At 42.5% G+C, this 27912-nt stretch overlaps 1 protein-coding gene across 1 annotated transcript; it reads left to right on the forward strand.

Moving 5' to 3' along the window:
• Positions 1-2547: 2547 nt before the first annotated feature.
• LOC307210196 (inter-alpha-trypsin inhibitor heavy chain H4-like) lies at positions 2548-26733 on the forward strand (the record flags this gene model as incomplete). Its single annotated transcript, XM_079965766.1, has 21 exons — positions 2548-2622; positions 3022-3182; positions 3561-3665; positions 5645-5807; positions 5909-6019; positions 6130-6258; positions 8728-8844; positions 9935-10103; positions 11113-11238; positions 12041-12222; positions 12955-13137; positions 14455-14594; positions 16122-16267; positions 17841-17879; positions 17976-18038; positions 18424-18504; positions 20727-20867; positions 22319-22490; positions 23641-23795; positions 24631-24718; positions 26562-26733. The coding sequence occupies 21 exons, from the start codon at positions 2548-2550 to the stop codon at positions 26638-26640; spliced, it is 2625 nt and encodes an 874-aa protein (XP_079821892.1). The 3' UTR covers positions 26641-26733.
• Between the last annotated feature and the right edge of the window lie 1179 nt (positions 26734-27912).

Raw genomic sequence — 27912 nt, forward strand, 5'->3', positions numbered from 1 at the left:
TGCTTTGGGAGGAGATCCTTCCTTTGGTGTAGTCGAGTGTGACCTGTGCAGGTCCTCCCGCAGTGCTGGTGGTACAGCTGGGCGAGAATGTTTGCTGTCTTCATCCAGCATAAGTTTGCATTCCTGCATGCAAGAGGGCTTGGATTGAGTTGATGGCAGCTCTCCCTGGACTCAAAATAATTTAAGGCATTGGTTCAAGGTGGTCTGGAGGGGGGGTTGGAGCACATGTCCCCTCCAATGCACAAAGATATTCCATTAAGGGAATCCTAGGATTCGCTATGCTTTTGTCGACCCTTTTCGAGGGGTAGGGCCACACAAGAGTCCCTGGGAGCATTTGGGGGTGAGCTTGAGTCTGATCCTGTTTCATTGCTCCCCCACGCTGTTTATTTGTACTGACGATATGGTGGGGCCCAGTCGTCAGTGCTGCCCTGCTAAGGTCAGGTGCAGCTAGTCGGGAACCAATGCCTAGACAAACTACCACTGAGCAGGCCAGAAAGCATGTTAATAAGGCGGTGGACAATAGAATAAAATAAAGTAAATATAATAAAATAAAATAACAAATAAAATAAAATAGGTCCTTGCTTTAGGTGGTTCTGTAATATTGCACCCTGCTATTTTCTTCAAGGCTGTTGCCCTCTTTAGGGCAGATGGGGTGCATCTTTCCCCTAAGGGGAACGACACCTGGCGGGATGCGATTGCCTTGGGATTCTTTGCTCCCCCACAATGTTTGCTGGTACTGACGATATGGTGGGGCCCAGTCATCAGTGCTGCCCTGCTGAGGTCAGGTGCTGCTAGTCGTGAACCAATGAGGCCTCTGCTAAGGCATGAGAATGGTTTGCCCCTGTCAAGACACCAGTTTGCAAAGGTGATGCGTAAGGCGATTCTGGCTTGTGGCGGCACAGCACAAGGTTTCGCCCCCCATTCTTTTAGGATAGGGGCTGCCATGACAGCTGCCCACTGGGGCTTGTCAGCTGCCAGAATAAAGGATTTGGGTCGCTGGAAATCAAATGCGTTCAAAGGTTATGTTCGCTGACAATTGGTATCTTACACTGCTTTTATTTTATAGTTTTATTAGGTTTAGTGGTGGTCTGCATTTGGATGGTGGGGCACAGTATCGTCCATTGAGCTGGTGTCGCAGCACGGCAATCTGGATGGGGTCCAGATCTCGGCCTTCCTCCACACGTTCGGTTGTCCTGGCTGTCCAGACGAGGAATGCGCTGGTCAGAGTTCCTGCCAAGTATCCGGAGGCAGTTGCTCCTGGAGGGGCCGCCAGCTGCTATTGTGGTGCAGCTGGGCGAGAACGACATGGTGACCATGGACTGCTTGTCACTACGTGCTGCAATTTTGGGTGACCTGGAGACGCTGCGGGCAATGGTGCCAACAGCAAGAATCTTTTGGTCAAAGCTCTTGCAACGCTGCGTTTGGAGGGGCAGTCGTTGCCCGGCCGCCACTGAAAGGGCCAGAAAACTCATCAATGCTGCGGTGGTCAAAAAGGTTTTGGAGCTGGGTGGTGATGTGATTTCCCACCCCTTTTTCAGAGATTCTTTTTCAGAGGCCATCCTTTTCAGAGCTGATGGTGTGCACCTTTCTGCTGCAGGGAATGAGGCTTGGATTGGTACGGTGGTAACCAAGCTGAGGTCTTGGTTGGGGCTGTGAGTGGTTTGGCGGTGAGCTGAGGGCTCCATGGCGGTTAGGCATTGGTTAAATTGGTGCTTGGAGGGGTAAGTGCCTATCCCTCCAAATGATGCGAAGGGAATTCCGTTAAAGGAATCCAGGGGCTTGCCATTCTTTTCGTCCTTGTCCCCGGAGTCGGACTTGGGCCGTGCAAGCCCCACCGGAACATGAGGGTGAGAGGTGATGGTCTGTGTCCCAGCCTCATTTTCTCACCCAATACTTGTTTCCCATGCTGGCTTCCGTTGGTGTCCGGAAGGGCCAGCTCTGTCCTTGAGGGCAAGGACAGATAGTCATAACCAATGCCTAAGCAACCACTCACATTTTTTGTATTTTAATAAAGTTGTGGCCAAAATTATGCCAAAAACCTTAAACAAATAATCATGTGTGAAGTGTGAATTTTTTGGTGGGTGGCATTGTGGGACTCAACACGCAATTATTATTATTTTAAAAACCATTATTATATTCTGTGATTTATATTCTGCAAATTTTTATAGAACCAGACTTTCTTAAAACCACAGGAAAGGGGGAAGCCACTCATATATTTTTGGTATTGCAGACATATTGGGTAGAACACAGATTTTCCATTCACTTGCTTGACAAGGTTGGTGACATCGGCAAGATGGGGGATGTTCTGTTTCAAGAATATTGTTCTGATTCAGTGGGTAAATATTGGGTAGAACACAGATTTTCCATTCACTTGCTTGACAAGATTGGTGACATTGGCAGGATGGAGGATGTTCTGTTTCAAGAATATTGTTCTGATTCAGTGGGTAAATATTAGGCTTCATCAGTCCACAAAGTCCCTAAGATGTTAGTTGTTCATTAACTCTTTTGTATAAAAGACTTCACTTCTGTGGATTTGTCACATCCAAAATGGACAGGCATTTTTTTGTCGCTTGGCTGTTTTTTTCTTCACTGCAAGTATTTGTGGAACCTGTGGCACCTGAGGTAATTATATGATTTTAACCTTAATTTAGTTAATACTGCAATTGAACTGGTTGTCTTAAATACTGATGGGAGTATATAAACTACTAATTTAATTTATAATAACTCCGTGTTAAGAGTATCTGTTTTGCATGCCAGGGGTTCCAGGTTTTCTAGAGCCTGCCAGTCAGTGTAGGACAACAGTGAGCTAGGTGGACTTATGACCTGACCAGTGGCATAGTGGAGGGGGCAATTTTTTAGGGCAGGAGCATGAACATCATCTGCCAGAGTGGAAGCCTAATGAATGCACTCTCTCCTTGCTCTGACAACTAAATGAGCTGATGAAATCTTGCCATACAATAATACATTTGGTGTGGAAGAAGTTTGTCAGAATTCAGAGAATCTTTTCCTCTTCTTCTCCAGAATGCCATCGAAATCTACAGCCTGCATGTGGACTGCAAAGTTACCTCACGATATGCCCACACAGTAATCACCAGCAGAGTTGTCAACAGAGCAAATGAATCCAAGGAGGCTCTTTTTGAAGTGGAGTTACCCAAGTCAGCTTTCATCACAAACTTTAGCATGTAAGGCTTTGTAAGCTCATGTCTGGGGCCTCTTAAAAGTTAGAAAGATTGCTCCAGCCCAGCTATTCTGTGAATGGAAGGGCTTCTTCCAGCTGAGGAAGTGAGTTGCAACCAGTAAGCTGTTCCAGTGCCATCAACCAAACGTCCCAATGAGTGGAAGGGGGGGGTCAATTTTCACCTTTTAATATATAAAAGCAGAGTCTTACTGAAACTGAATTCACCTTCCCCCAACATCACCTCCCACATGGTTCTGAAGGGTCCCCCCAACTCCAGAGCAGTTTTTTGGGAGGAATAGATGGGCTGCAGAAGAGGACAGGGGCATAAGAGGACATTACCTCTTTCTAATGACTTTAACTGTTCAAAACACTGTTTTTTAAGGACAATAGATGGAGAAACATATCCTGGAATAATCAAGGAGAAGAAATCTGCACAAGATCAGTATGACGCTGCGGTTTCACAAGGACAGAGTGCTGGACTGGTCAAGTAAGCAACTCCCCCCGCTGCCACCATTGCAGTCATGGGTAAAGCCATAGAGAGGATAGAAGTGTATAGGAATATTTGGAAAGTGGCTTACACCAACTGCTTTACTAGACATTGCCACTACTTCTTAGCACCGCTGACATCATTCCCCAAAGCTGAAGCGGGTCAAGTAAATGCACACTAGACCAAATGGGTTGATCAAATAATCACACAACAATACCAAAGGGAAAGGCGAAAAGAAAAAGGCACCAAACCTGATGTTGTGAGCAAAAATTGTCCCTAAATGCAGGCCAACTGTGATCATTAAGCAAAACATTAAGGACAAGATGGGTTGGAGCCAAAGTTCTGCTGATTTACTAGGTCTCTTCTGCCTCTGTCTCTCTTGCCTTGCACCTGCTCAGAAACCTCTCCTAAATGTCAGGTGCCCTCAGTGTAAGCTGTGGCTTGGGACAGCAGCAATGAAAGGCTGGATTGTGAAAATAAAGTGAAGGGACCTTGCGAGAACAGGGCTCCATTTCCCACTGCAGTTTACTGTGTAGCAGCTGTACTGTTTACAACGGTCTCCTCACATCCCAGAAAGGGCTTTCAGGGGCTTCAGAGCAAAGGAAGTGAAAGATCCCATCATGCAAGTGGCATTATGCTCACACAGTTGCAGATCCAACCCAATATTCTTAGAACCTAAGTCTCAATTCACTCTATCTCCATTTTACAGTCCCACAGTATGCCCAAATTATAATATTCTAGAGAGTGTAGATTTGACTGGATTATAATCGATCTAAAAGAGCTATTGGTGGCTTTCATGAAGTAGACCCGCTAAGGGTTACAGATACCATATCAAACCCTCACTTGTATTGCATAGTGATGTCACTGAAGTTCAAATATTTCAAATATGAACTTTACAAATGATAATGTTCAGCTGCATCATGAATTGACTGTTGCTTCCCTGAGAAGTTTCCCCCCAGCAGGGATTCTTGGAGACTGTCACTTCTTGAGAGGCTTTTAGTATTCAGAAAAGACACAAGGTGTTCTAGAAATGTCATGTCCCAAGTTTTTGGAAGTTCAGCAGCGTCCTATCCATGAGAAGACCAGGGACAGGTAGCTTGCAGAGCTCTTAACATCCCTATTCAGGTGCTCTAGAACAGTCAAATTTCCATGAAACCGTGGTGCTTTGGCTGCTGCTGTTTCAGCACTCCATGGATGAATGAAGGAAACCATTGATTCCATTTACCTCTACAAGACAAACTACACCTGTCAGAATTCCCTCTTACACACAACTATTAAAAGTATAAGAGGCATGTCTTCAATATCTACACTCCAGTATCAGTACAAGTATACTACACTAATTGGCCTGCAATGTTGATACCAGTGTCGAATCTTTAAACCCTACTCTTGCCCCATCATGATCAGTGATTCAGTGAGCTGTTTCCTTTTGCCTGAAACAATAAGTGACACTGAACTTTGAAGAATTTCTCTCTCTAGTGTGTTTGTTTAGTATATCCTGTTTTGTTCAGTATCCTCTGTTTAGATCATCCCTTTCAGATCAACAAAAACATTCAGCACAAATGTGTACAATTGTTTAGATATGCTTTCTTCCATTCTTTGGCTTGTTGAGATTTAACTTAAAAGAATTAGATAGAGTGGCAAATGGGTTTTAAAAACCAGAACAACCAATTACATGGTTGGCTTAAGTCTTTGGGCAACATTTTATCATGGGCCAGTACACTACTTCGAAATCCAGTACCACATGAGTTGACTTCTACTCATGTAGTGGGACTTCTCATTCTTCTTCAGGAAAAGATTTGTGGGAAACAAACAGCATCTGCAGGGGAAGGAGATGAAGGAAACATCTCGTGGCACGCGGAAGTCCATTCTGCTAGTGGATGTCCACAACTTAATATCACTCAAGAGTTCATTTCCCAGACAAACTTGAGCATGAGCTGCCAAATTCTTGCACAAAGCCTAAATTCCTCATTTCCCTTCAGATCAACTGGAAGAAAACTAGAACAGTTTCGTGTTTCAGTCAATGTTGCAGCAGCTGCCAAAGTTAACTTTGAACTCACATACGAGGAACTTCTAAAGCGAAAGCTGGGAAAGTACGAACTGCTGATCAAGGTCAAGCCCAAACAACTTGTTAAACACTTTCAGGTAAATTCTTGGAAGAGGCTCTTACTATAAATGACACCAATTGCTGGCCCCATGTTGTAGCTGAAGGTTATGACTCTGAAGCATCTTTTTATTTTCTTCAGATTGACACCCACATATTTGAACCACAAGGTATAAGTGCATTGGAAACTGAGAGCACTTTCATCACCAATGAACTGAACAATGCTCTAACAAAGGTGCAGAATGAGACAAAGGTATGCATTATAGGGACTACAAGACTTAGCATGCTTTTTTAAAAAAAGAAAAATCACCGGCCCTCCTATGCTTGTTTGACTGATTGTTTGCTTTTGTGACTCTTATTTAGGCCCACATTTCATTTAAACCAACCATAGATCAACAAAGAAAAACCCCTGGACTGGATGACACACTGCTCGATGGAGATTTTCTCATACGTTATGATGTTAAAAGGAGTGAGACTGCAGGTGATATACAGGTAAAAAAATACTGAGAATTCAGAGTAATAGGCATCACTTAGCTAAATTCAGGGGGGGGGGCATAGGAAAAGGCCTATTTACAAATTGTATAATCTTAGTTTCAGGCAGCAACCCCTAAACTTTTGTTTGAAAAAGAACCAGAACTCAATTGTACCATAATCTTCTTCCTGAGATTTAGATATTCCAGTCAGTTTTCCAGGTTCTTTAGTAAGAAAGAGAACAGCAACTTCCTTTAGACAAACAGTTGTTGGCTTCTCATTTTCCTAGTCTTCATGTAATCTAAGGACATCCCTACAGTAATTTCACCACAGAAAACTAACTGCAGTTAGTGTGGTGTAGTGGTTAAGAGCGGTAGTCTGCTAATCTGGGGAACCGGGTTCGCGTCTCCGCTCCTCCAGCTGCTGGGTGACCTTGGGCCAGTCACACTTCTTTGAAGTCTCTCAGCCTCACTCACCTCACAGAGTGTTTGTTGTGGGGGAGGAAGGGAAAGGAGAATGTTAGCCGCTTTGAGACTCCTTAAAGGGAGTGAAAGGCGGGATATCAAATCCAAACTCTTCTTCTTCTTCTTCTGCAAAGGCAAAGGGTCTCTAATCTCAGTTTAAAAGACAAATATTGTATCTCTAGGAACACAAACCCTGTTGACATAGCACTAAAGTGGATGTGTTTATCTAAAAGGCTGGTTTAAGCTGAAATTCTATGCTCACTTACCTGGGAGAAAGCCCTGTTGAACTCAATGGGACTTACTTTTCAGTAGACCTATGTAGGTTTCCCCTGCTAGTTGCTTTGTCTTCAATTCATCTGCTAAAAAATTCCTGAAAGTCAAGATCGAAGTTTGGGACAAGAGAGAACTCCAGCAGAGATTTAACATGGCAAAACATGCAGTAAAGCAAAGTGTAAAAATATAGGATGTAAATCCTTAAAATGTGCCCTTTTCCGCGAATTCCAAAATGTCTCCCTTTAAAATGTCCTTCCAATTTTTTCCATTTCCCCTCGCATAGAAAAAGACCACATCTGGTAAATTATAAAAATGGTTTACAGTGGTACCTCGGGTTACAGACGCTTCAAGTTACAGATGCTTCAAGTTACAGACTCCGCGAACCCAGAAATAGTACCTCGGGTTAAGAACTTTGCTTCAGGATGAGAACAGATATCGGCAGCAATGGGAGGCCCCATTAGCTAAAGTGGTACCTCAGGTTAAGAACAGTTTCAGGTTAAGAACAAACCTCCAGAACGAATTAAGTTCTTAACCCAAGGTACCACTGTACTTACAAACTCTCCTTGGGTCAGATAAATGTGCCTTACTATAAAACATTCAGAAAAGTTGGAGAGGCAGCAAAATGTAGCTTGTTTACAAAATGCTAAAAGCTCTTAAACCAGGCATAGGCAAACTTGGCCCTCCAAATGTTTTGGGACTACATTTCCCATCATCCCTGACCACTGGTCCTGTTAGCTGGGGATCATGGGAGTTGTAGGCCAAAAACATCTGGAGGGCCGAGTTTGCCTATGCCTGTCCTAAACTATTGGTATAGGAAAACGTTTGTTTCAGACTCCATACTTGTTTCAAACAAAAGAGGCTGCTGCTCAAAGCTCCTCACACACCCATGTTCACATGTAGACTGAAGGAACAAAAGCTTGGTTACCTATTTCCTTCCAGGGTGAGGGGAAATTACAAAGGCTAAACCTGCTGGGACAGGTTACTCTATGACCTTAACCCCTTAACATGCATTACTGTATTTTTCGCCCCATAGGGCGCACCTAGGTTTTTTTGGGGGGAAATAAAGGGAATAAATTATTTCCCCCCCAGGTGCGGGGCTGGGGTGGGGGAAGCCTGAGCTTCTCCCAACCCCAGCCCCCAGAACAGGCTGCTATCCCTCTCCAGGCTTCAGCGAAAGCCTGAATTCGCCCCATAGGACGCACACACATTTCCCCATCATTTTTGGAGGGGGAATATGCGTCCTATAGGGCGAAAAATACGGTAATTAGATTCAAGCATGCTGGTTATATGAGGCTGGATTAGCCTACATTTAAAGGGCTGGTTGTACTGCTCATACAGTGGGTTTTTGTGCACATGATATAGTTGAATTGACATGTGGTCATAAGAAAGCAAGAGCATAAGAAAAACCTGGTGGAGAAAGCCAATGGCCCATGTAGCCTAGCTTTCTGTTCTCACGGTGGCTGAACAGTTGCCTATGGGAAACCAGTAAGCAGGATCTGAGCACAAGAACACTCTTGCCTCCTGTGGTTTCTGGCATTCAGAAGCTGTGGAGGCAGAAAATAGCCATTGTGGCCATCAGTAGCCTTATCCTCTATGAATTTGTCTATGAATTTAAATCCTCTTTTAAAAGCATCCAAGGTGGTGGCCATCAAGGCTACCGGTGTGAGCAAGTTCCATAGTTTGAGTTATTTTATACACTGCTGTGTTGTGATATGAATGTGTAATACCTTAATACCACTTATTTTGTTTTCAGATTGTTAATGGATATTTTGTGCATTATTTTGCACCCAGTCAAATGCCAGCATTTCCCAAAAACGTGGTCTTTGTCATAGACACGAGTGGATCTATGGGGGGGAAGAAAATACAGCAGGTAATGTTTTTCTAAATAGAAAATGTTCTAGTGTTTGTGCCATGCTATGCCAACGGTATGTTAATTACCAGTGACAATAGCAGTATCTCTTTGACAGTCACAATGAATCTTTATTGAGTCTGCTATCCCACAGCAGGACCAGACTGCTCCTCTCCTTGAGATTTGAGAGCTGAGGCACATAAGAACAAGTGTTTTAGCTCCTTAGAGCCTTGCTCATTTACAGTAGTTTGGACTTAGTCCCTGCCCTATTTTTCAAGCCCACTGTCTCCTTGGCTGTTTATGAAAGATAGCCTTTAAAGTAAGGAAAGCAGTATTGTAGGACTGCCAATTCCCAGGGTCCACACATTCCGTTGTTCTCTCACTGGTACAATAGGTTTTGCTGGCTTTTGTAGCACCTCAAGCATCTCCCAGGAAAAGCTAGGCCATATTTTGGAAATCAGTTGGGTCTGTGTGTGCATAAAGCACTGGAGATGCATCACCCCTATTGCTACAACCCTAGAATTGCCTTTCTGGGAGGAATCTCAAGGGGCAAGAGAGATACAGCAGTGCATGATGTGTAACGACACATTGCCACACCTTCTCTTGACTGAATTTACTTTAGAAGACCAGCTGCAGAGCATGTAAATTCTACTACAGTCTGAAACCAGCCACATAGTACCACCTCTTCGAGTAAATTTCCTGGATAAGTTGCTTTCTGTCAAGTCAATTTACTTAAGAGAAGGCTACAAGCATGCTGTTTAAAGAGGACATAGTCCCTTGTCTTGTCTTTTTTTTCTAGACCTTAGCAAATGATATTAAAGAGGGATGTTAATGGTCTAGAATGAAATTTAAAATGGGAACCAAATCAGTTACAACACAGACCAAAGCAGTTGTTCTGGGACACACCTTGCCCACAGCAACTTCTACATGCAGGGTCCTTCAACCGGCTTCATGGGCTAAATTTTTTTCTGCACAAAACCACTTCCATATTGGGGGTGGGGGGGAGAAAAATACATAGTTGTTTGGCTGCAGTTCTGTGTCCACTTACTGGTGAATAAGTTCCATTCTGATTCTGGGACTGGAAATTACATTGCTTTATTACTTTTTATAGACAAAAGAGGCAATGAAAAGGATTTTGGAAGACCTTAATCCTGAAGATTACTTTAGCTTAGTTCTCTTTAGTAGAACTGTGAGGGTATGGACTTCATCTTTGTTGCAAGCTACAGAGGACAACGTGGAACGGGCTAAACGACATGTTGAGACCATTTCTCCTGGAGGAAGTAAGTTTGTCAACTGAACAGACTTGTCAAGTTTTTCAGCAGAGTTTTAATCAGAAATGCTCACTGCAGTATATTTTAAAAGTCCATACCTAATTCTCAGGTGTTCGGTTTTTCATTCAACAGCTTCTTATTTTTTATGCTCAGAAATATGACCATATTCCTCCTCTATAATTGTTCAGTGTATTAACTCCCATTTGCATACTGTATGTCTAAACTTGCTTCTTCATGGACTTAGTGCTATTTTATTTTCTTTAAGCCATAGATTTCTACTAGTCTAGGTCTTTTTGCTTTCTTTCCCCATATCCCCAGGGCAACATCTGGCCTCCGATGCAGGAGCAAATGCCCACCAAGGTGCCAAGTCAAGATATTTTGGCACAAGAAATAGAATATCCCACAAGGGCCTCTCCTCCCACCCCAGCAATTAAACATTGCAGTAATAATGCAAGACATGCCAAAGCACTTTATTAAGAACTCAAACAACCCTTAGGCATGAGAAAAGGCCCATCAGAAATCTATAGCATTATCCACCCTAGCGCCTAGTTTCTAGAGCATTTTTCTAAGGCCTGGGTTAAAACTCCGCCAGACCTTGGCAAACTGGAACACACATAAAACATGGGCTGGGTGAAAATAAAGCCTTTCTTTCTTTCTTTCTTTCTTTCTTTCTTTCTTTCTTTAACAGCAACATTAAGATTGAATGAAATTAATTTGCCTGTTTCTCTTAATTCAGTTGTGAAACTATTGACTGTACCCAGTGATTTCAGTAACTTTGCATTTATTTCTTTTGTGTTTGTCTTCTTTGTATGTTCAAAACTCATGGACTGGATTTCACAATATTGCAAATAAGAAATGAAATAACCATTAACTGGCTGCCTTTTCAAGACTGTCTAACTGTTGGGATGGCCCTGGCTGTCTCTCTCCCTCCATACCTTTGAAGCATCCTCACTAGATCTCTGAAGAACAATATAAATCTCTGGTCAAATCCACTGACCTGTTTTCTTTCCCATTACAGCAACAGATATTAATGGTGCTCTTCAGAAGGCAATACACTCACTGGACAAAGACACCACAGCTGAGCTATTGCCAGACCAAAGCATTTCCATGATAATTTTGCTGACAGACGGTCAACCTACTACTGGTGAGTTAGAAACAGCAAAGCCACACATTCTGCTATTATTTTCATTTATGTTTTTTATTTTTAATGCATACTTATCAACAATTACTTTAATCAGACATTTTCTCTCTCTGTGTGTGTGACCCCCTTTCAAGCTTCTCTTTCTCTTCAACAATTGGCCGTTTCAAACCTTCCAGTAAAGTTTCTCCCAATATCTTTGGGTTTGGTTTTTACGAGCCTCTTAAACATTCAACATATCCATACAATTGACAAACAGATAATCAAATAAGCAAAAAAGTCTAAACAGAGGGAGGGGGATGCTAAACAGAGAGGAGTTGAAGAATCACACACAGACTGATCCTCAGCAGAACTTTCTTCAAGCAGTTACAGCCTAAGTGGGAACACAGAATATCCTCCAGACATCAGCTTGCCGTATAAGTCTACAAAATTTCCTCATGTTTTATAACTCTCTTTCACACCTTCATTTCCTTCGGACTCACTAGATTGTATGAGTGCCAGATGGGGAAAAAACAATGTAGCGTTTATCTGGCTACAATATAGTACTTCTGCAGTTTCTCAATAAGAAATAGGATATCCTAAATACAAAACATTTTTCTTGGTACAGCAGAAATATGTATTATAGTTGAACACAAATATCCAATATTTGTTTCTAAGTTTTTTCTTTAATTGAAAAGTCAGTGGGTGTTTGTAAACTCATTAATATTTTTCATACTCCCAACATCTGCTTCTTTCTTGCAAAATGCAGCATATTTAATTATTTTGTCGGTGGCAGGGTGTGTTCACATTTTATACCCATATATGACAGGTGAAACAAACATTGATAAGATTCAAAGAAACATACGAGAAGCTAATGAGGGGAAGTACTTCCTCTACTGCCTTGGCTTTGGATTTGACGTCAGCTACACATTTTTGGAGAAGATGGCTTTAGAAAATGGGGGAGTGGCTCGCCGTATCTACGAGGACTCAGATGCAGCCTTGCAGCTCCAGGTAGGGGAGAAACAACAATCAAAACATATACATATGTTTTAAATGAAGAATCTCAAAACTGTCTTCAGGTAGGCCAAAATATTTCCCTATGGAAAGGAATTCAGTGTTGTGCTATAAGTTAAAAGGTAGGTAAAGGACCCCTGGATAGTTAAGTCCAGTCAGAGGCGACTATGGGGAGCAGCGCTCATCTCACTTTCAGGCCGAGGGACCAGCGTTTGTCCACAAACAGCTTTCCAGGTCATGTGGCCAGCATGACTAAACCGCTTCTGGCACAACAGAGCACCGTGACGGAAACCAGAGCACACGAAAACACTGTTTACCTTCCCACTGCAGCGGAACCTATTTATCTACTTGCACTGGCGTGCTTTCGAACTGCTAGGTTGGCAGGAGCTGGGACAGAGCAACGGGAGCTCACCCTGTTGCAGGGATTCGAACCGCCAACCTTCTGCTTGGCAAGCCCAAGAGGCTCAGTGGTTTAGACCATGGCGCCACTGCGTCCCTTGTTGTGCTATGGAAAACGTTCCGTCAGCACGGAGCCTTTCCCTTTCTGCTTCCTATGCATGCTGTTCTTGGGGTTCTCCTGACCACCCCAGAGCCAATTTTGGAGGGTGTGGGGGCACATGGAGGAAGGAGAGTGGGGGAGAGTCTCATTGCATTAACAGAAATATTTGTGCAGGCTTCTGCCAATGGGATTTGTTCCTATGGTTACATTTTCTGTCTGTCTCATTCAAGGGCTTTTATCAAGAGGTAGCTACGCCTATCCTGAAAGAGATTGAAATGAAGTACCCAGACAATGCCGTACTGGAAATAACTCAGAATAATTTCAAGTTGCTCTTTGATGGCTCTGAAATTGTTGTAGCTGGAAAGCTCGGCAATGACGTTGATGATCTTCCTGTGGAAATTAAGGCTAAAGGAGTAAGTAAATTGCTTCTTTTGTATGAACAACTTTGGGCTGCGTAGTCATTTTTCTTTCCCCAACATTCTGTGGTACATTCTGCTTTGAAACTAAAACTCTGCTTTTCCTTTTATGATTTTTTAAAGTATTTGAAATTTAAGGGGGGAAATCCTTCATCCAAATATCCCAGGGAGGTTCACAATAGAAAAATACAAAATGAGAATACAAAATACATAATACATAATAAAACAGATATAAAAACAATTATTTATTTATTTATTTATTTATTTATTTATTTATACCCCGCCCATCTGGCTGGGCTTCCCCAACCACTCTGGGCAGCTTCCCAAAAAATATTAAAGTACTGTACTACATCAAACATTAAAAGCCTCCCTAAACAGGGTCGCCTTCAGATGTCTTCTAAAAGTCTGGTAGTTGTTGTTCTCTTTGGCATCTGGTGGGAGGGCATTCCACAGGGAGGGTGCCACTACCGAGAAGGCCCTCCGCCTGGTTCCCTGTAACTTGGCTTCTCGCAGTGAGGGAACCGCCAGAAGGCCCTCGGTGCTGGACCTCAGTGTCCGGGTAGAAAGATGGGGGTGGAGACGCTCCTTCAGATATACTGGACCGAGGCCGTTTAGGGCTTTAAAGGTCAGCACCAACACTTTGAATTGTGCTCGGAAACGTATTGGGAACCAATGAAGGTCTACAAGACCGGTGTTATATGGTCTCAGTGGCCGCTCCCAGTCACCAGTCTAGCTGCCGAATTCTGGATTAGTTGTAGTTTCTGGGTCAACTTCGAAGGTAGCCCCACATAGAGCGCATTGCTACCAAAACAAACCAATGACGCTCCCTCCCACAAACACATTTAAGAAGCCATAGAAGGTTAATCTGCCAAATGTATGTTGAAAAGAAACAGTTTTGCCTGGAGCCTAAATGTATGCAACCAGGGGCGTAGCAGGGAGGGGGCTGACAGGGTGCTCCAGGCACATTGGGGGTCGGGCTACTCCAGCCACCCTCCCTGAGCCAGCCCTGAACTGCTTTGCAAGACCACTCGGGGAGGGCAGCATGAGGGGGACATGGCAGCCATGCACCCTTGGATCTCAGCATCTCCAGCAAAAACATGAGCTCACAATTGTCTTGTTTTTATTGTTATATTCATAATTTGTTGTTTTCATGAATGCAGTAGATGCCTACTCTTCTCTCTTCCCTCCAATCTTAAAAGTTTGCATAAATAGGTTTTCCCCTCTAACATCAGTTTGTGCAGAAAACAGTATGTGTTGCTTATATTCAGATTGAGTGTTACTTTGAATAACTCGCACTCCCCGCTTGCTTTCCAGCATGCCAGTGAACTTACTCTTAAAGAAGAGGCAAATATAAGAGAAAAGGAGCAAGTATTTCAGCATCAGAAATACATCTTTGGAAATTTCATTGAGAGATTGTGGGCCTACTTGACAATTCAGCAGCTGCTAGAAAAATCGTAAGCTAATAATAGTGTTGCAAGCTCTGAAGCATTTGTGATTCCAGGGGTTCTATGTGCTTATCTAGGGTTCATGTTCCCCTTGGAATGAGGCTGTGGTGTCTTTATGATACAGTCATACCTTGGTTGTCAAATGGAATCAGTTCCAGAAATCTGTTCGACTTCTGAAAATGTTCAACAACCAAAGTACAGCTTCCAGTTGGCTGCAGGAGCACTTCTGGGTTTGTAGCGTTTGGGAGCCAAAACATTCGGCTACAGAAGCATTCGGGATCCAAGGTATGACTGTATATGGTTTATTTACACGTACATACAGACACATACAGATGGAGGGGTTCACAGCATTAACTCCTCAAGAGGATTATTCTTCTCCTATAGCCACAACCTTGGATCCCAACAGAAATCAGGCATGGCTCTCTCTCTCTCTGGCTACCCGGCCCACAGCTTTGCTTCCAGATTCTAGCTCCCATAACTTAACTCCCAACCATGGCCTTTATCTTTCTAACTACCAGCAAGTTGGGGGGGGCACCCATTTGCTGTCTGGCACATATCCACTTCTTTTGTTACCTTAACAGTCCATGACCTCACCAGGAAGCTAGCCTGGCTATTCCAGGAATTTGAATCCTTGATTCATTTTTAACACTTGCTGGATCCAGGGATTAGAGGGGAATTGGCATACAGCCTACTCCATCGCAGCTCATAACACAAAGTGAGTAATAGTTGCTTTGTGACTTGAGAAACACTTCTTTCTGCAAGATCTAGGCTCATGCTGATAATCCCTTGGCTTTCATTATTGCAGTCACATCCATACCATATATTAAAAATTGATATTTTATTGAAAATTTTTCAATTACAAAACAATAAAGTGATGCAAAAGGGGGAAAAGAACAAAGAACACACAACTGTGTGAAGGAGAGAAAAAACATTATATGAATACATACAAAAATACCCTAACCAATACATTATTTTATATATTTGATATTGTTATCCTAATACTAATGTAAATATATATTTAAAGCACATAAGTTCCTCCACAGAATCCCAGGAATATAGTTTGTTATAGCTTCTGGGAATTGTGAGGAAAATTACATTCACAGAATTCTTTGGGAGAAGCCATGACTGTATAAATGTGCTTTAAATGTATTGTGTGGCTATGTCTGTTTCAGTGAGAGGGTGTAAATCATAGCAGGTTGTATCAAACTAAATTACTGTGCACATGAAACAATGTCTGCAAGCACAGCACAACTCCTTTCCATCTTCTCCCCTTGCTTGTTCCCCAAATCTATTCTGGGTTCCCCCACCCAAACCCTTCAGAGCAGGTTAGAGGCTGGTGTAGGGGGCCCATGGGGGTAGGAGAAGGAGGGGAAGCCCTATTACACTTGTGGGTGTTGTTCTGTGTGTGCAGTTATCTAGTTGGATACAAGCCAACATTCCTAACATAAAACCAGAAGTATATATAAGCCTCTGTAGTTTGTTTCACTAGATCATGTGTAGAAAGCAGACAGTGCAGATTTTGCCTCTGTATCCTAGTGCTTCAGCTGATGGAAAACAGCAGGAAAACCTGGAAGCTCAAGTTTTGAACATCTCCTTGAAGTTTGGATTTGTTACACCTCTCACTTCCATGGTGGTCACCAAACCTGATGCTCAAGAGGTGGCAAACAAGCCTACAGAGGCAGGTAAATCAGAAAAAATTGCTCCCATGTCAAACGGAAGTGATACAAACAGTTTGCACATGCATTTATCTTTTGAATCTCCTTCAAGTTCAGTTCTGGAAGAATGAGTTGAGAGCTCTGGTTATGTGGGTGTGTTGGGAGAGTGGTAAAACAGTCAGATAGAAGTAGAACTATTGAGACAAGGATAATGATAAATGTAGCTTATAATTATGTGAAGAAAGGTGACGTCACTGATGTGATAGCACTGGTATCTTACTGGTGCTGAATATACCTTTCATAGAATCATAAAACTGTAGAGTTTGAAGGGATACCAGAAAACACAACTAAAGAATCCCTGGCAGATGCCCATCTAACCTATGTTTAAAAACTTCCAATGAAGGAACGTCAACCACTTTCGAAGGGAGTCCATTCCACTTCTGTCAGAAGTTCTTGCTGATGTTTATTTGGAATCTCCTTTACTGTCATTTGAATCCATTGGTTCATTGGTTTCTGGAGCTGCAGAAAACAAGCTTACTCCATCTTCCACGTGACAGCCCTTCAGATAGTTGAAAATGGTTGTCAAATCACCTCTTAGTCTTCTCTTCTCCCATCTTAACACCCAATAGCCTCAATCATTTCTCATAAGGCTTGGTGGCCAGACCCTTGATCATCTTGGTTACCCTCCTCTGCACATGTTCCAGCTTGCTAATATCCTTCTTAAACTGTGATGCCCAGAATTGGACACAGGACTCCAGGTGTGGTCTGACCAAGGCAGAATAGAGTAGGACTATTACTTCCCCTTGAGGACATGGGTGGTGCTGTAGGTTAAACCACAGAGCCTAGGACTTGCTGATCAGAAGGTCGGCGGTTCTAATCCCCACAATGGGGTGAGCTCCCGTTGCTCAGTCCCTGCTCCTGCCAACCTAGCAGATCAAAAAGCACGTCAAAGTGCAAGTAGATAAATAGGTACCTCTCCGGTGGGAAGGTAAAGGGCTTTTCTGTGTGCTGCTCTGGTTCGCCAGAAGCGGCTTAGTCAGGCTGCCCATATGACCTGGAAGCTGTATGCCGGCTCCCTCGGCCAGTAAAGCGAGATGAGTGCCGCAACCCCAGAGTTGGTCACAACTGGACCTAATGGTCAGGGGTCCCTTTACCTTTATTACTTCCCTTGGTCTGACAATAGAAAATAGTGTGAAATGCTTAGAATGATATAATAGGCAAGACTTTGGCATTATTCCTGATCTGGTTTGTGGTTTTCAGCAATAGAATTTGGTGAGACCCATTAAAATCCAATAACTTCAGTAATAAGTAACTTAAGTCTATTGATTTTTATGGATCTACAATGAGTATGAAGAACGTTGGTGACATATCTTTTTGGGTTTCCACCAAGAAATTTAGGTACCCCCAAACTGTGAAATCGTACTATTGTTGTGAAATAGTTTTCTCAAAAAGGTCAGTCGAGAAAGGTGACAGATTAGCACACATTACTTCCCAATAGCACCCAAAGGCTATGGCATAATTCGAGGGGGCAAACACAGGAGAAATAAAAATTGAGATGGAGCTTACAGTCCATTGAAGCTGTCTTTGTTTCTTTGACCAGATAATGAGAATGTAAACACTGCTTCACATCGAACGTTTGGTATGTAATCTAATTCAACAATTAAATACCAGTAACTTATTCCTAAGAATTTCTATACTGTGAGAAAAATGATCTAACCATGAGACTCTCTCATAGGCATCATGAAATCTTCTAGAATCATAGGAGGTAGCGATCCTCTTGACAACTCCGGGAGTTACGGTATGAAGATTAAATCTTCACGAATTTACAGCTACAGCTCCACAGTCTGTTTTCTGGAGTGTTGAGAATTGAGGCACTTATCTCTCTCCTGTACAGAAGTTGCAGAGTCACTAAAAATCCGCCAACAGCAATGTTGAAGTCGTATGGGGTTAGAGTGGCTCTGTTTCTCTCTGGAGATGCGGAGCCAGAAGCAGGGTTTCTCTTCGTGAGCCATTGGACACAGCCATGTGAAGTTGGAAACACAATGTGTGCCGTTGGAAAAAGGAGGGGAGGGAACTAGAAGAATTATATTTATGTCAGGGATAGTATGGACACAAATTGTATTAGGGTACAATGTGCTTTGCTTCCATACTTACGCATATTGAAACACTTCCTTCTTTTTCAGTAGGAACATCTTGGTCAGCACAAATAGGTAACGGTTTCGATTTCCATCCACAATTTCTTCTAACCGATTTTCAAGATACCGGTAATGCTCCATCACATTCTTGTATGATTTAGGCTTATCTTGTACTCTGTGTTCCTTCTTCTGCAGCCATTGTAAAATAGTTGGTCCCTGGGAGCCAATGGTGGCATATTATAATGGACGTAAAAATCACAGCTTTCTGTTTCCACAGATGGTTGGGCCCGCCTCTTCTTTTAAGTACAGCACTTGCATGTATGAGCCTCTCTGTGCCAGTGCTATGGGTCTGGCCCCAAGTATGCAGACAGGACAACTTCAGTGTTCTTGTAATTTGGTGATTGCAAAGAATTGGATGGATCTTTCCTCTCAAATCAATGGAATACACACTCTTAGCACACTCAATGCACAATATTTAACAATTAAAGATTATTTGTTTTTTGTTTTCTTGGAGGAGTGCTACACTCACCGTTTTCCTCTCCCTGCTCCCCACAGCTGGGTATGCGAGGCAGAGGAAAACTACCACTAATTCAATAATCCCTTTTCTCTTTCTTAATCTCTTGGTCATGGGTTTGAGCCCTGTGTTGGGCAAAAGATTCCTGCTTTGCAGAGAGTTGGACTAGATGACCCTTGGGGTTCCTTCCAGCTCTATGATTCTATGATTAATCAGTTTTGTGAGACTCTGGTTTTTCTGTAATTTTCTTAGTCGCAACTTGAGGCAGAGATAGCCTTGGGAAAGATTGAATGTGGGGAGGGTCTCTATATGGGGTCCTGAGGTCCTTGCTCCCAACTACAGCCTCCAGGTTTTTGCTTTCCCTTCATGGGTAAGGGATTGTGGATAGCTGCTTTATAATTGGCTTAGTGTTGCTTCCAGGTGATAAGTTATTGAGCATTCATCCTCATTTGTTTGCAGAATGTTTTCAGGGAGGTTATATAATGACTCTGGTTTACTGAAGATTTACTCTGATTTGTTTGCAGGGAGGTTGTACAGTGCTGCATCAAAAATTTGTTATCTCATAATTTCCAGTGCTTTTTCCTGCCACATTCTTTACTGCAAAAAGTCTCTCTGTGTGTGCAAGAGCATCAAATATGCTTTAGTTGTGCAACTTGAATTTGTCAGTGTGAAATTGCATGACACCCACAAAATGTTAAGTTCAGTGTTCTTGGGAAAGGAGGAATGCTTATTTTTTCCCCCTTGAGAATAAATATGCATGAAGCTGCCAATGTTCAATTTCTGAGTGTTTTTGCCTGGCAGATTTTGCCCTGTTTCAGGGACATCAAGTGGCATTTCTCCTAGATGAATCTTTCAGCCAAATGTAGTTGGCAATTGATATACAGTATTTAAAAGCCACTTGGCAGTATTGTTTGCTGCATAGTGATTGTGATTTAAAAAATATATTAGGAAAACAATTTAGGGGTAGCAATGTGTCCCTATACCTTAAATGGGACATGTTAAATAAAAAATACGAATCCTGCTAAATAAAAATTACAAATCCTGTTAAATAAAAAATAAGAAAAACAAAAGCAAAAAACAGAACCCCAGTCCATACGGACAGCAGAAAATTAACAATTGATATATTTTTCTGGGTTATTTAGATTATTATTATTCAGACACCCCAGCACACTTTATTCTCTATTAATATATTTTCCCCTCCACAAGGTATTCCAGATATGGGTACATGTATTTGGAATCCCATTGGTAAGGTGGAGGGGAGCAGGTGGGGAAATGTTTGGTGAGGAACAGGTTAAGCAGACCCCAGGCCACTCCTCAGAACAAATTCAATCCCCCAACATCCCCAGGTGGGACATGGAAGGACTTCTGCCTGGAACCCTGGAGAACATCTGCAGTCAGTGTAGACAGTCCTGAGACAGATAGATCAGTGGTCTGACTCAGTATAAAGCAGCTCCTCTCTTCCTAAATTCGCAGCCTTCTGAGGTTGCTGTTCTTTTTTATATCAAAAAAACCCCCCACACACAATCTTTTCAGGTTTGTTAAGAGTGTGTGTGTAATATGTAGCATGTGTGAATTGGGAATTGAGAAAACTCAAGGTGTCACCTTCCTTAGTGCTTGTCCTGTCTCTATCGCTTAATTTTAAGTCCACTCTATGAGGGCTTTGTCATATGTGAGCAAGATAACTTTGGGCCACCAGCCACCATTTGGAATCAGTATGGAAGACCCAAATGCAGTTTTGGCATGACTTCACTGAAGGTTTGGCAAGAAAGGTCCAAACTCACAAATTTCACTATCCTTTTGAAAATGACAATATTTTTTGGTTTCTACTGATTCCTAGGCAATGTTCAGTCTCTCCCGGACGCTGTTAATGAGTATCCAAGTTTTATTCTTCAACTGACTCATGAAAAAAATCCCATTTGTTTAAATATCAATGGACAGCTGCAAACACCCATAACCCTGCTAACTGACACAGACAAAGGTAAGCCTTCTAATGTAAGCTGCTGTCAACTCCCCAACTTTCATGTCAAGCATTTTGGTTGTTTCCAGAAATCTGTGTGAGTGCATTTTATTTGACAATGAAATACATCACAACTACTGACCAGGGAATTCTCAACACTATTGGTCTTGTAGAGCTTACACTGAAAAATGTTGTGACATGGTTTTCTGTTGCTAATATCATGCATTAGTCAGAATACGTGGTTTTACATGTCTCATTCCAGTTGTTCAAAGTGTTTCACATATTTCATTGTAGGAATCCTTCCTGCACATTGACTCAAATGTCTCACTTTTTAATATTTTTATTTATTCCTATTTATTATGATTTCGTGGTCCGTAGGTCAAAATAGCACTATTTGTTTTAAAAGTTGAAGGTCCAACTTCATAATTTACTTGCATGCCAAGGTACCCAAACCACAAAGTTCCCAGGAGATCAATAAATCACTCTGACACAGAATATTTGGTTTATGGGTTCAAATAGGCCACAACTTTATTGGTTACAGATGTGAGTGGTATGGCTTAGGCATTGAGGTGAAGCCAGGCTACATCTTGACTCCTGCCCATCTGCAGGAAGTCCACAGAAGGATAAACCACTGACAGGAGGTGCCCTATAACGTATGTCAGATAGCGGCACCCCGAGGGGTCCCCGTAGGCTGTGACATTGCCCTAGTCCATGCCTAGGCTTCAGACAGTATTCACACCCCGGATCCCTTTAACCGGCGACCCTTACTGAGGAGGGGCAGGTGAAGCAACAACCTCCCCTCCAACCAAACAAAGGCTTACCCAGTGCCTAACCTCAAAAAAGTTGTGACAATAGCTACTAGGTAGGCGAAAACCAAATGGCAGTGCCAATTTGCCACACAATTTGCAACTCTGGAGTTGTGGCGCTCATCTCGCTTTATTGGCTGAGGGAGCCGGCGTACAGTTTCGGGGTCATGTGACCAGCATGACTAAGCCACTTCTGGCAAACCAGAGCAGCACACAGAAAAGCCCTTTACCTTCCCACCGGAGCGGTACCTATTTATCTACTTGCACTTTGACGTGCTTTTTGATCTGCTAGGTTGGCAGGAGCAGGGACCAAGCAACGGGAGCTCACCCCGTCACGGGGATTTGAACCCCCGACCTTCTGATCAGCAAGTTCTAGGCTCTGTGGTTTAACCCACAGCGCCCCCGCGTCCCTTGGAGAGATGAATAGATAGCTATAAATACAGGCTAGTCACGTCATCTGGTTCTCGCTGTAGCCCTTGCAATTCTGGTCAGTTGTGTGATTTTAGTAGGCATTTGAAAAAGGGGACTAGAAATGGGTGTAACACATGGATTTTGTTGCTCTTGAGCTTATATCACAGTTTTATTTATATTCAAATGTTGCTTAGTAAACAATAATATGTTTCTTGTATATGATCCTCATATTTATTTTGACTAATATATTTTCAGGGATCCAAGTGACTGGTAAGCTTGGAGAAAACAGAAAGTTTGTGGAGTTCAACGTAATCTATCAGACACCCAATGTGCAAATCAACGTATCAATGGGAGAAATTATACTGAATGATCAGGGCAATGTGAACTCTTTCCCATGGACAAAGAATGCATCTTTAACAACTAGAGGGTAAAATTTGATATTTTCAGTTTCTTTTCAGTGTTGGTTGGTTTGACTTTGAGGCTATACCTAATGCTACTTTTACATTCTTGAACTCCTAAACTTACATAATTTTTCAAAGTGCAAGCCGAACTGTTCATGCATCCAAATAACAGCAGTAATGTGAAATTCAGTGGATTCCCTTATTTTGGGACTTTAAAAAATATTGGTTTTCTCTTTGAACAAAGCATTTTAATTTCCTATGAATTGAGGTAGAAGCTTCATAATATATGTTAGCTTAGACTGGCAAGAAGCAGTTAGTTGGCCAGAAAATAATGAAATTAACTCAGTAGGTCCAGGAGAACTCCCCTGAGGAGCACCTAAGGGCCCTGTTCCTGCCACTCACCATCTGCCCTAGGGCCTCATAAGACTGTTGCCGCCGCCGCTGCTGCTGCTGCCTGGGACAGGGGTCCTCAAACTTTTTAAACGGGGCCAGTTCACTGTCCCTCAGGCACTGTTGGGGGCCAGACTATAGTTTGAAAAAAATATTAACAAATTCCTATGCACACTGCACATATTTTATTTGTGGTGTGCAAAAAAAGGAAAAACAATCCAATATTTAAAATGAAAAATGATTTTAATCAACATAAACTTATAAGTATTTCAGTGGGAAATATGGGCCTGCTTTTGGCTAATGAGATGGTCAATATCCAGCTCCATATTGGTCACTGCTCGTTGTAGCAAGTGATGCAAGATTACCAAAGAGTCTTCCCCTGGTCTTACTCAGCTTCATGAAGAAGGGGGAAATACTTCACAATGTGGAGAAAATTGTCTATGTTGAGTATAACCTTGTTTGATTTATTGTGATGTTCCATTTTCTTGTTTGCTACTTTGCAAAATACTAATAAACTGCCGCACTGAGGGGGGGGGGGAGAGATAAATGAGGTAAAAGTAAAAGCCATCCCTCCCAGCGCAGGCTAGGCTAGGCCCGCCCCAGTCTCCCTCACCTGGGAGTGCGGCCACCACAAGCCCAGCCAAGCTTGTGGTACCACTGTAGTGATACAACTCTACAAGCATTTGACATTCTATAGTAATAATGTATATATTTCTATATATTAATATTTATTCATTTATTTCAACATGTATATATTTAGAAATAACAGCATCACTTCCTTCCTAGGTTGAGCTTTCTTATTGAAAAGGAAAGGAGTCTTTCACTATCAGGACCAGACGGTATCACAATACAAGTTTACTATATGAAGAACCCTCTTAATTTCCTTGGATTGCACTTCAAGAATAGTGAACTTTTTTCTAACAACATTGCTGGACTTTTTGGTATGTATTCAGATTTTGCAATGAAGTAACAATCCTCATGCTATTTACCAGTAAGCTTGGTTTTGATGTAGCACTATAACTTAATATTGTATATCCTTGGAACAACGCTGAAAGGAAATGAGCATGAATGTCTCTACATTTCAGATGGAGTGGGGATGAGAAGGGGAGCCCTGGTTTAGTGGCTTTCCTAAGTCACCTAGTCAGTTCATGACACCTTAAGTTATGTTTAACTGGCAACTGGCTGGTTCACAGCTCAAAATCTCCGTCACTACACCAATACTTGTGAGAATTGGGGGGGTGGTGCTGACATGATTGTCAGGAGAGCCACCGAAGATCTTCCTCAGTTTCCAGCCCCAACCTGATGTTCTTACTCCTATTTTTGGAGAGGGAACCCATGTCAGCCTCTTGGCCATGGCTGCCTCCTCCTTGGGGCTCACCGTTCCTCACGTACAAGGCAGATCCACCTCAGAAAAGAGGACAAGTGTTGAATAAATGTCTAGAGAAAACTTGGAGAAACACTGAGCTTGTTGTTTTATGAGTAAAACTACCTTCTCATGTTTAATTATTGATTATTATTCATAGTAGGCGCAAGTGTTCTGCAGTCTATCCATTTTGTTTGCTATAGGCCTGTCAAAGGCCATGGTGAGCTGCCCCCCCCAAAAAAAAATACTTCCATCAAGATAAATACTAGACTAGACAGTAGTCAAATGTATTCTAAAATCAAACAAGAATTAGCCTTTATTGGAAGGGGGGGGGTGAGACGCGTATTGCAGCTGCTCCAGCATAGCTTTGAGAACTGCAGTTATTTTCCTGTGTTTTTATTTGTGTTCCCCAGGTCAGTTTTACTCTAATCAAAGTCTTCAGATACACAGCAACAGAACGAAGACACTGACTGTAGGAGAACAATCATATAGTTTCACAAGGTAAAAGGCACAGAAAAACACTCATTGTAGACCTTGTTTTGGGCAGTGCTTTGAAAGTTGTTTTGGAGATATATCTGCAAACACACTTTCAGCTGAGCCAGATTTTATATAACATCATGGGTTGGGAAGGTAGGTATGGCTTGCCTAAAATGGCCTGGCAGGTCAAATAAGGAGGCCTGACGTCCATAGACCGGGCATTTCTCACCACATACCCTACACTGTTCTTCAGTTTGGGAGGGCCCAGTATTTTACATGAAGAATGATTAAAGTGGTAATAAAATATAGTAAATTGGAAGTGTTTCTCTGCAAACGCAGCTCAGAACAGTGTTGCTATGAATTTTCATATCAGCAAAGTATTTGTGGCCCCTTAGGACCCTCAAGAGAGAGCCAGTGTGGTGTAGTGGTTAAGAGCGGTAGACTTGTAATCTGGGGAACCGGGTTCGCGTCTCCACTCTTCCACATGCAGCTGCTGGGTGACCTTGGGCCAGTCACACTTCTCTGAAGTCTCTCAGCCCCACTCACCTCACAGAGTGTTTGTTGTGGGGGAGGAAGGGAAAGGAGAATGTTAGCCGCTTTGAGACTCCTTCGGGTAGTGATAAAGCGGGATATCAAATCCAAACTCTTCAAGGAATAACCCACATCTTTTCTATGAACATTAAAAAAATTATTTTATGCTTGAAATGCAACTTTCCCCCCACTCAAAAATTTTGAGTCATCCCCATGCCTTTCAGGTCTTCAGCACATTCATTAACCTCTCCCTTGTTACTAGCTTTCCTCGGCCAGTTCCCCCAGTCTTTGCCAACGAAAAAAATTGCCCTTTGTGAAGGAGCGGGGGGTTAACATCAATGGGGAGTGCTTATTGAGTCCTTGGACCCAATGTCATGCCAACCCTTACCCTGCCTGCTGCTGTCAATAAAGATTTGGCCTGGTTTTATCCCATCACCATTGTACAGACTTCTTGTTTTGCTGCTCTCATGGGTCACATAATGTGCCTGCCTGGGCAAATGAATTTTGCTATGCAGTTCTCCAACCAACCAATATTTACAAAAATGCATATATTAGGGGGAAATGTGCATACAAATGTTAGTGAAAATGACATACAGAATGCATAATAATAATAATAATAATAATAATAATAATAATAATAATTTATTTATACCCCGCCCATCTGGCTGGGCCTCCCCAGCCACTCTGGGCGGCTTCCATAAAAACCAAAAATACAGTAAAATATCACACGTTAAAAACTTCCCTAAACAGGGCTGCCTTAAGATGTCTTCTGAATGTCAGGTAGTTGTTTATTGCTTTGACATCTGCTGGAAGGGCGTTCCACAGGGCGGGCGCCACTACCAAGAAGGCCCTCTGCCTGGTTCCCTGTAGCTTTGCTTCTCGCAATGAGGGAACCACCAGAAGGCCCTCGGCGCTGGACCTCAGCATCCGGGCAGAATGATGGGGAAATATATTAGAGGAAATTGCTTTCAAAAATGTGTAAGAAACACATCCCAAAATGTGTTTATTAGGAGAAATTTGCATTGAATGTTGATGAATCTTCATGAGGATTTTTCATTTTTATACTGTGAATTGCTGCACAAATGTGGAGGGCTGAATTTAAGATGGAAAAAAATGAGAAATGGAGAGAAGTGAAACTGGCAGATCTTTTCATTCCTAGCTCTTCCCATTTGCAAAGGAAAGGTTTTTGCTAGCAAAAATTGGGGGAAAGGCTGTAAATGCAGTTACATTAAAACAAAAATCATTTGCAGGGGAGTAACTGAGAAGACCATATGACTTTCAAGGGGGCTTTTACTTTCAATGGGAACTCATTGATCTTTTTTCTTTCATTTTAAAGGCAAAACAAGAAAGATTACAGGATTGAACAGGGAGCCAATGTCAATTTTACCTGCTGGTCACTGGATATAACTCCTTGAAGAACAGCATTTAAAGCAGTAAAAATGTCCATCTTTTGTATTAAGTGTAACTATTACATTTCATTTCAGTGATAACTATTAAAATTGTAAAGGAATGTTTGTCCTCTGTTTCATCATATTTCAAACTGTAGCGACCCTTGACAAGCGTGGGAGGTTGTAGCAGCATGCAATACTTTCTTAAATGTTGATTTAAGGGCCAATATCTATTGGAAGCCACAATCTCTTGATTGGGAAATATTAATTTTTGGAGGGAGGCTTAGGTGGCAACTGGAGTGCCTGTGTAACTTACTCAATTTCTGATTATGTAAGCCCCAGCATTACCTAACTTCGGAGTTCAGTAACATGACAAGTCAATAACATGACAGCATCACCCTTTGTGGCCCCATGCTCTTTTTTCACCCCTTGCATTTGAAAGCAGTGGATTATATGTAGTTAGCGTCCCTCAACTGATGGAAGACTCTCCAATACACCCTCCAATACACAATTTCTCCTGCAGCCCCCACCCCATCCTGGTCTGCAATGGAGGGTCAGGAGATCCTTCAAAATAGCTTGGGAGGTGGTGTTGGGTTGCAAGGAGGCAAGGGAAATAATAAATAAGCCACAGGGAGGTTAAATGCTCAACAAACAATAATGTTAGGATAATTGTTCAACTGAATTGCTTTGCAGCATACAACATTCTGAACTGTATGTGCCACTATGTAGTTCATCAAATATTCTTCTATTGTTATAGAATTGGGGGGTTCATTGTGCCTGGGAGTCTCAACCGTCTACAAAACTGGGGCCTATACAAGAGGAAACCAGCTTCCTTGTAATATGATGGCCCTAGCTGGCCCGGCTAAGTATCCCCATTTGCATTACCAGCTCCATGGAGAGGTGACCATGTTCCATGGAGACAACTGAGGGATTAGGTCCTTCAGGAAAGGGGAGGCATTTTTCCCACCTCCTCACTTGACTGGAGGTGACACCATCTTGTAAGGAGGAGAACAATAGCCAGGACTAGTCTGCCTGTTAGTGTTGACTTGGAATGGCTGCTTACCCTGCTGGGGGTGGACAGTGGTTTCGGCCCATCGCAGCCTTTTCCTCCACCCCTGAGGAGAGGGGTAAGAGTCGCCTCTTCACAGCCGACCTTTGGGTCCTCTCCCAGCTGCCTGCTTTGGATGGCAGGATAGATTTCCAACACACACACAAATCGAACTGCCCAACCAGGAGCAGGCAAGGAGCTGGAGTCTAGAAGATGGACCAGAGTCAGGAAGTCTTCATTCCATTCCACTG

The sequence above is a fragment of the Podarcis cretensis genome (assembly GCF_951804945.1).
Source record: "Podarcis cretensis genome assembly, chromosome: 2".
NCBI lineage: Eukaryota > Metazoa > Chordata > Lepidosauria > Squamata > Lacertidae > Podarcis > Podarcis cretensis.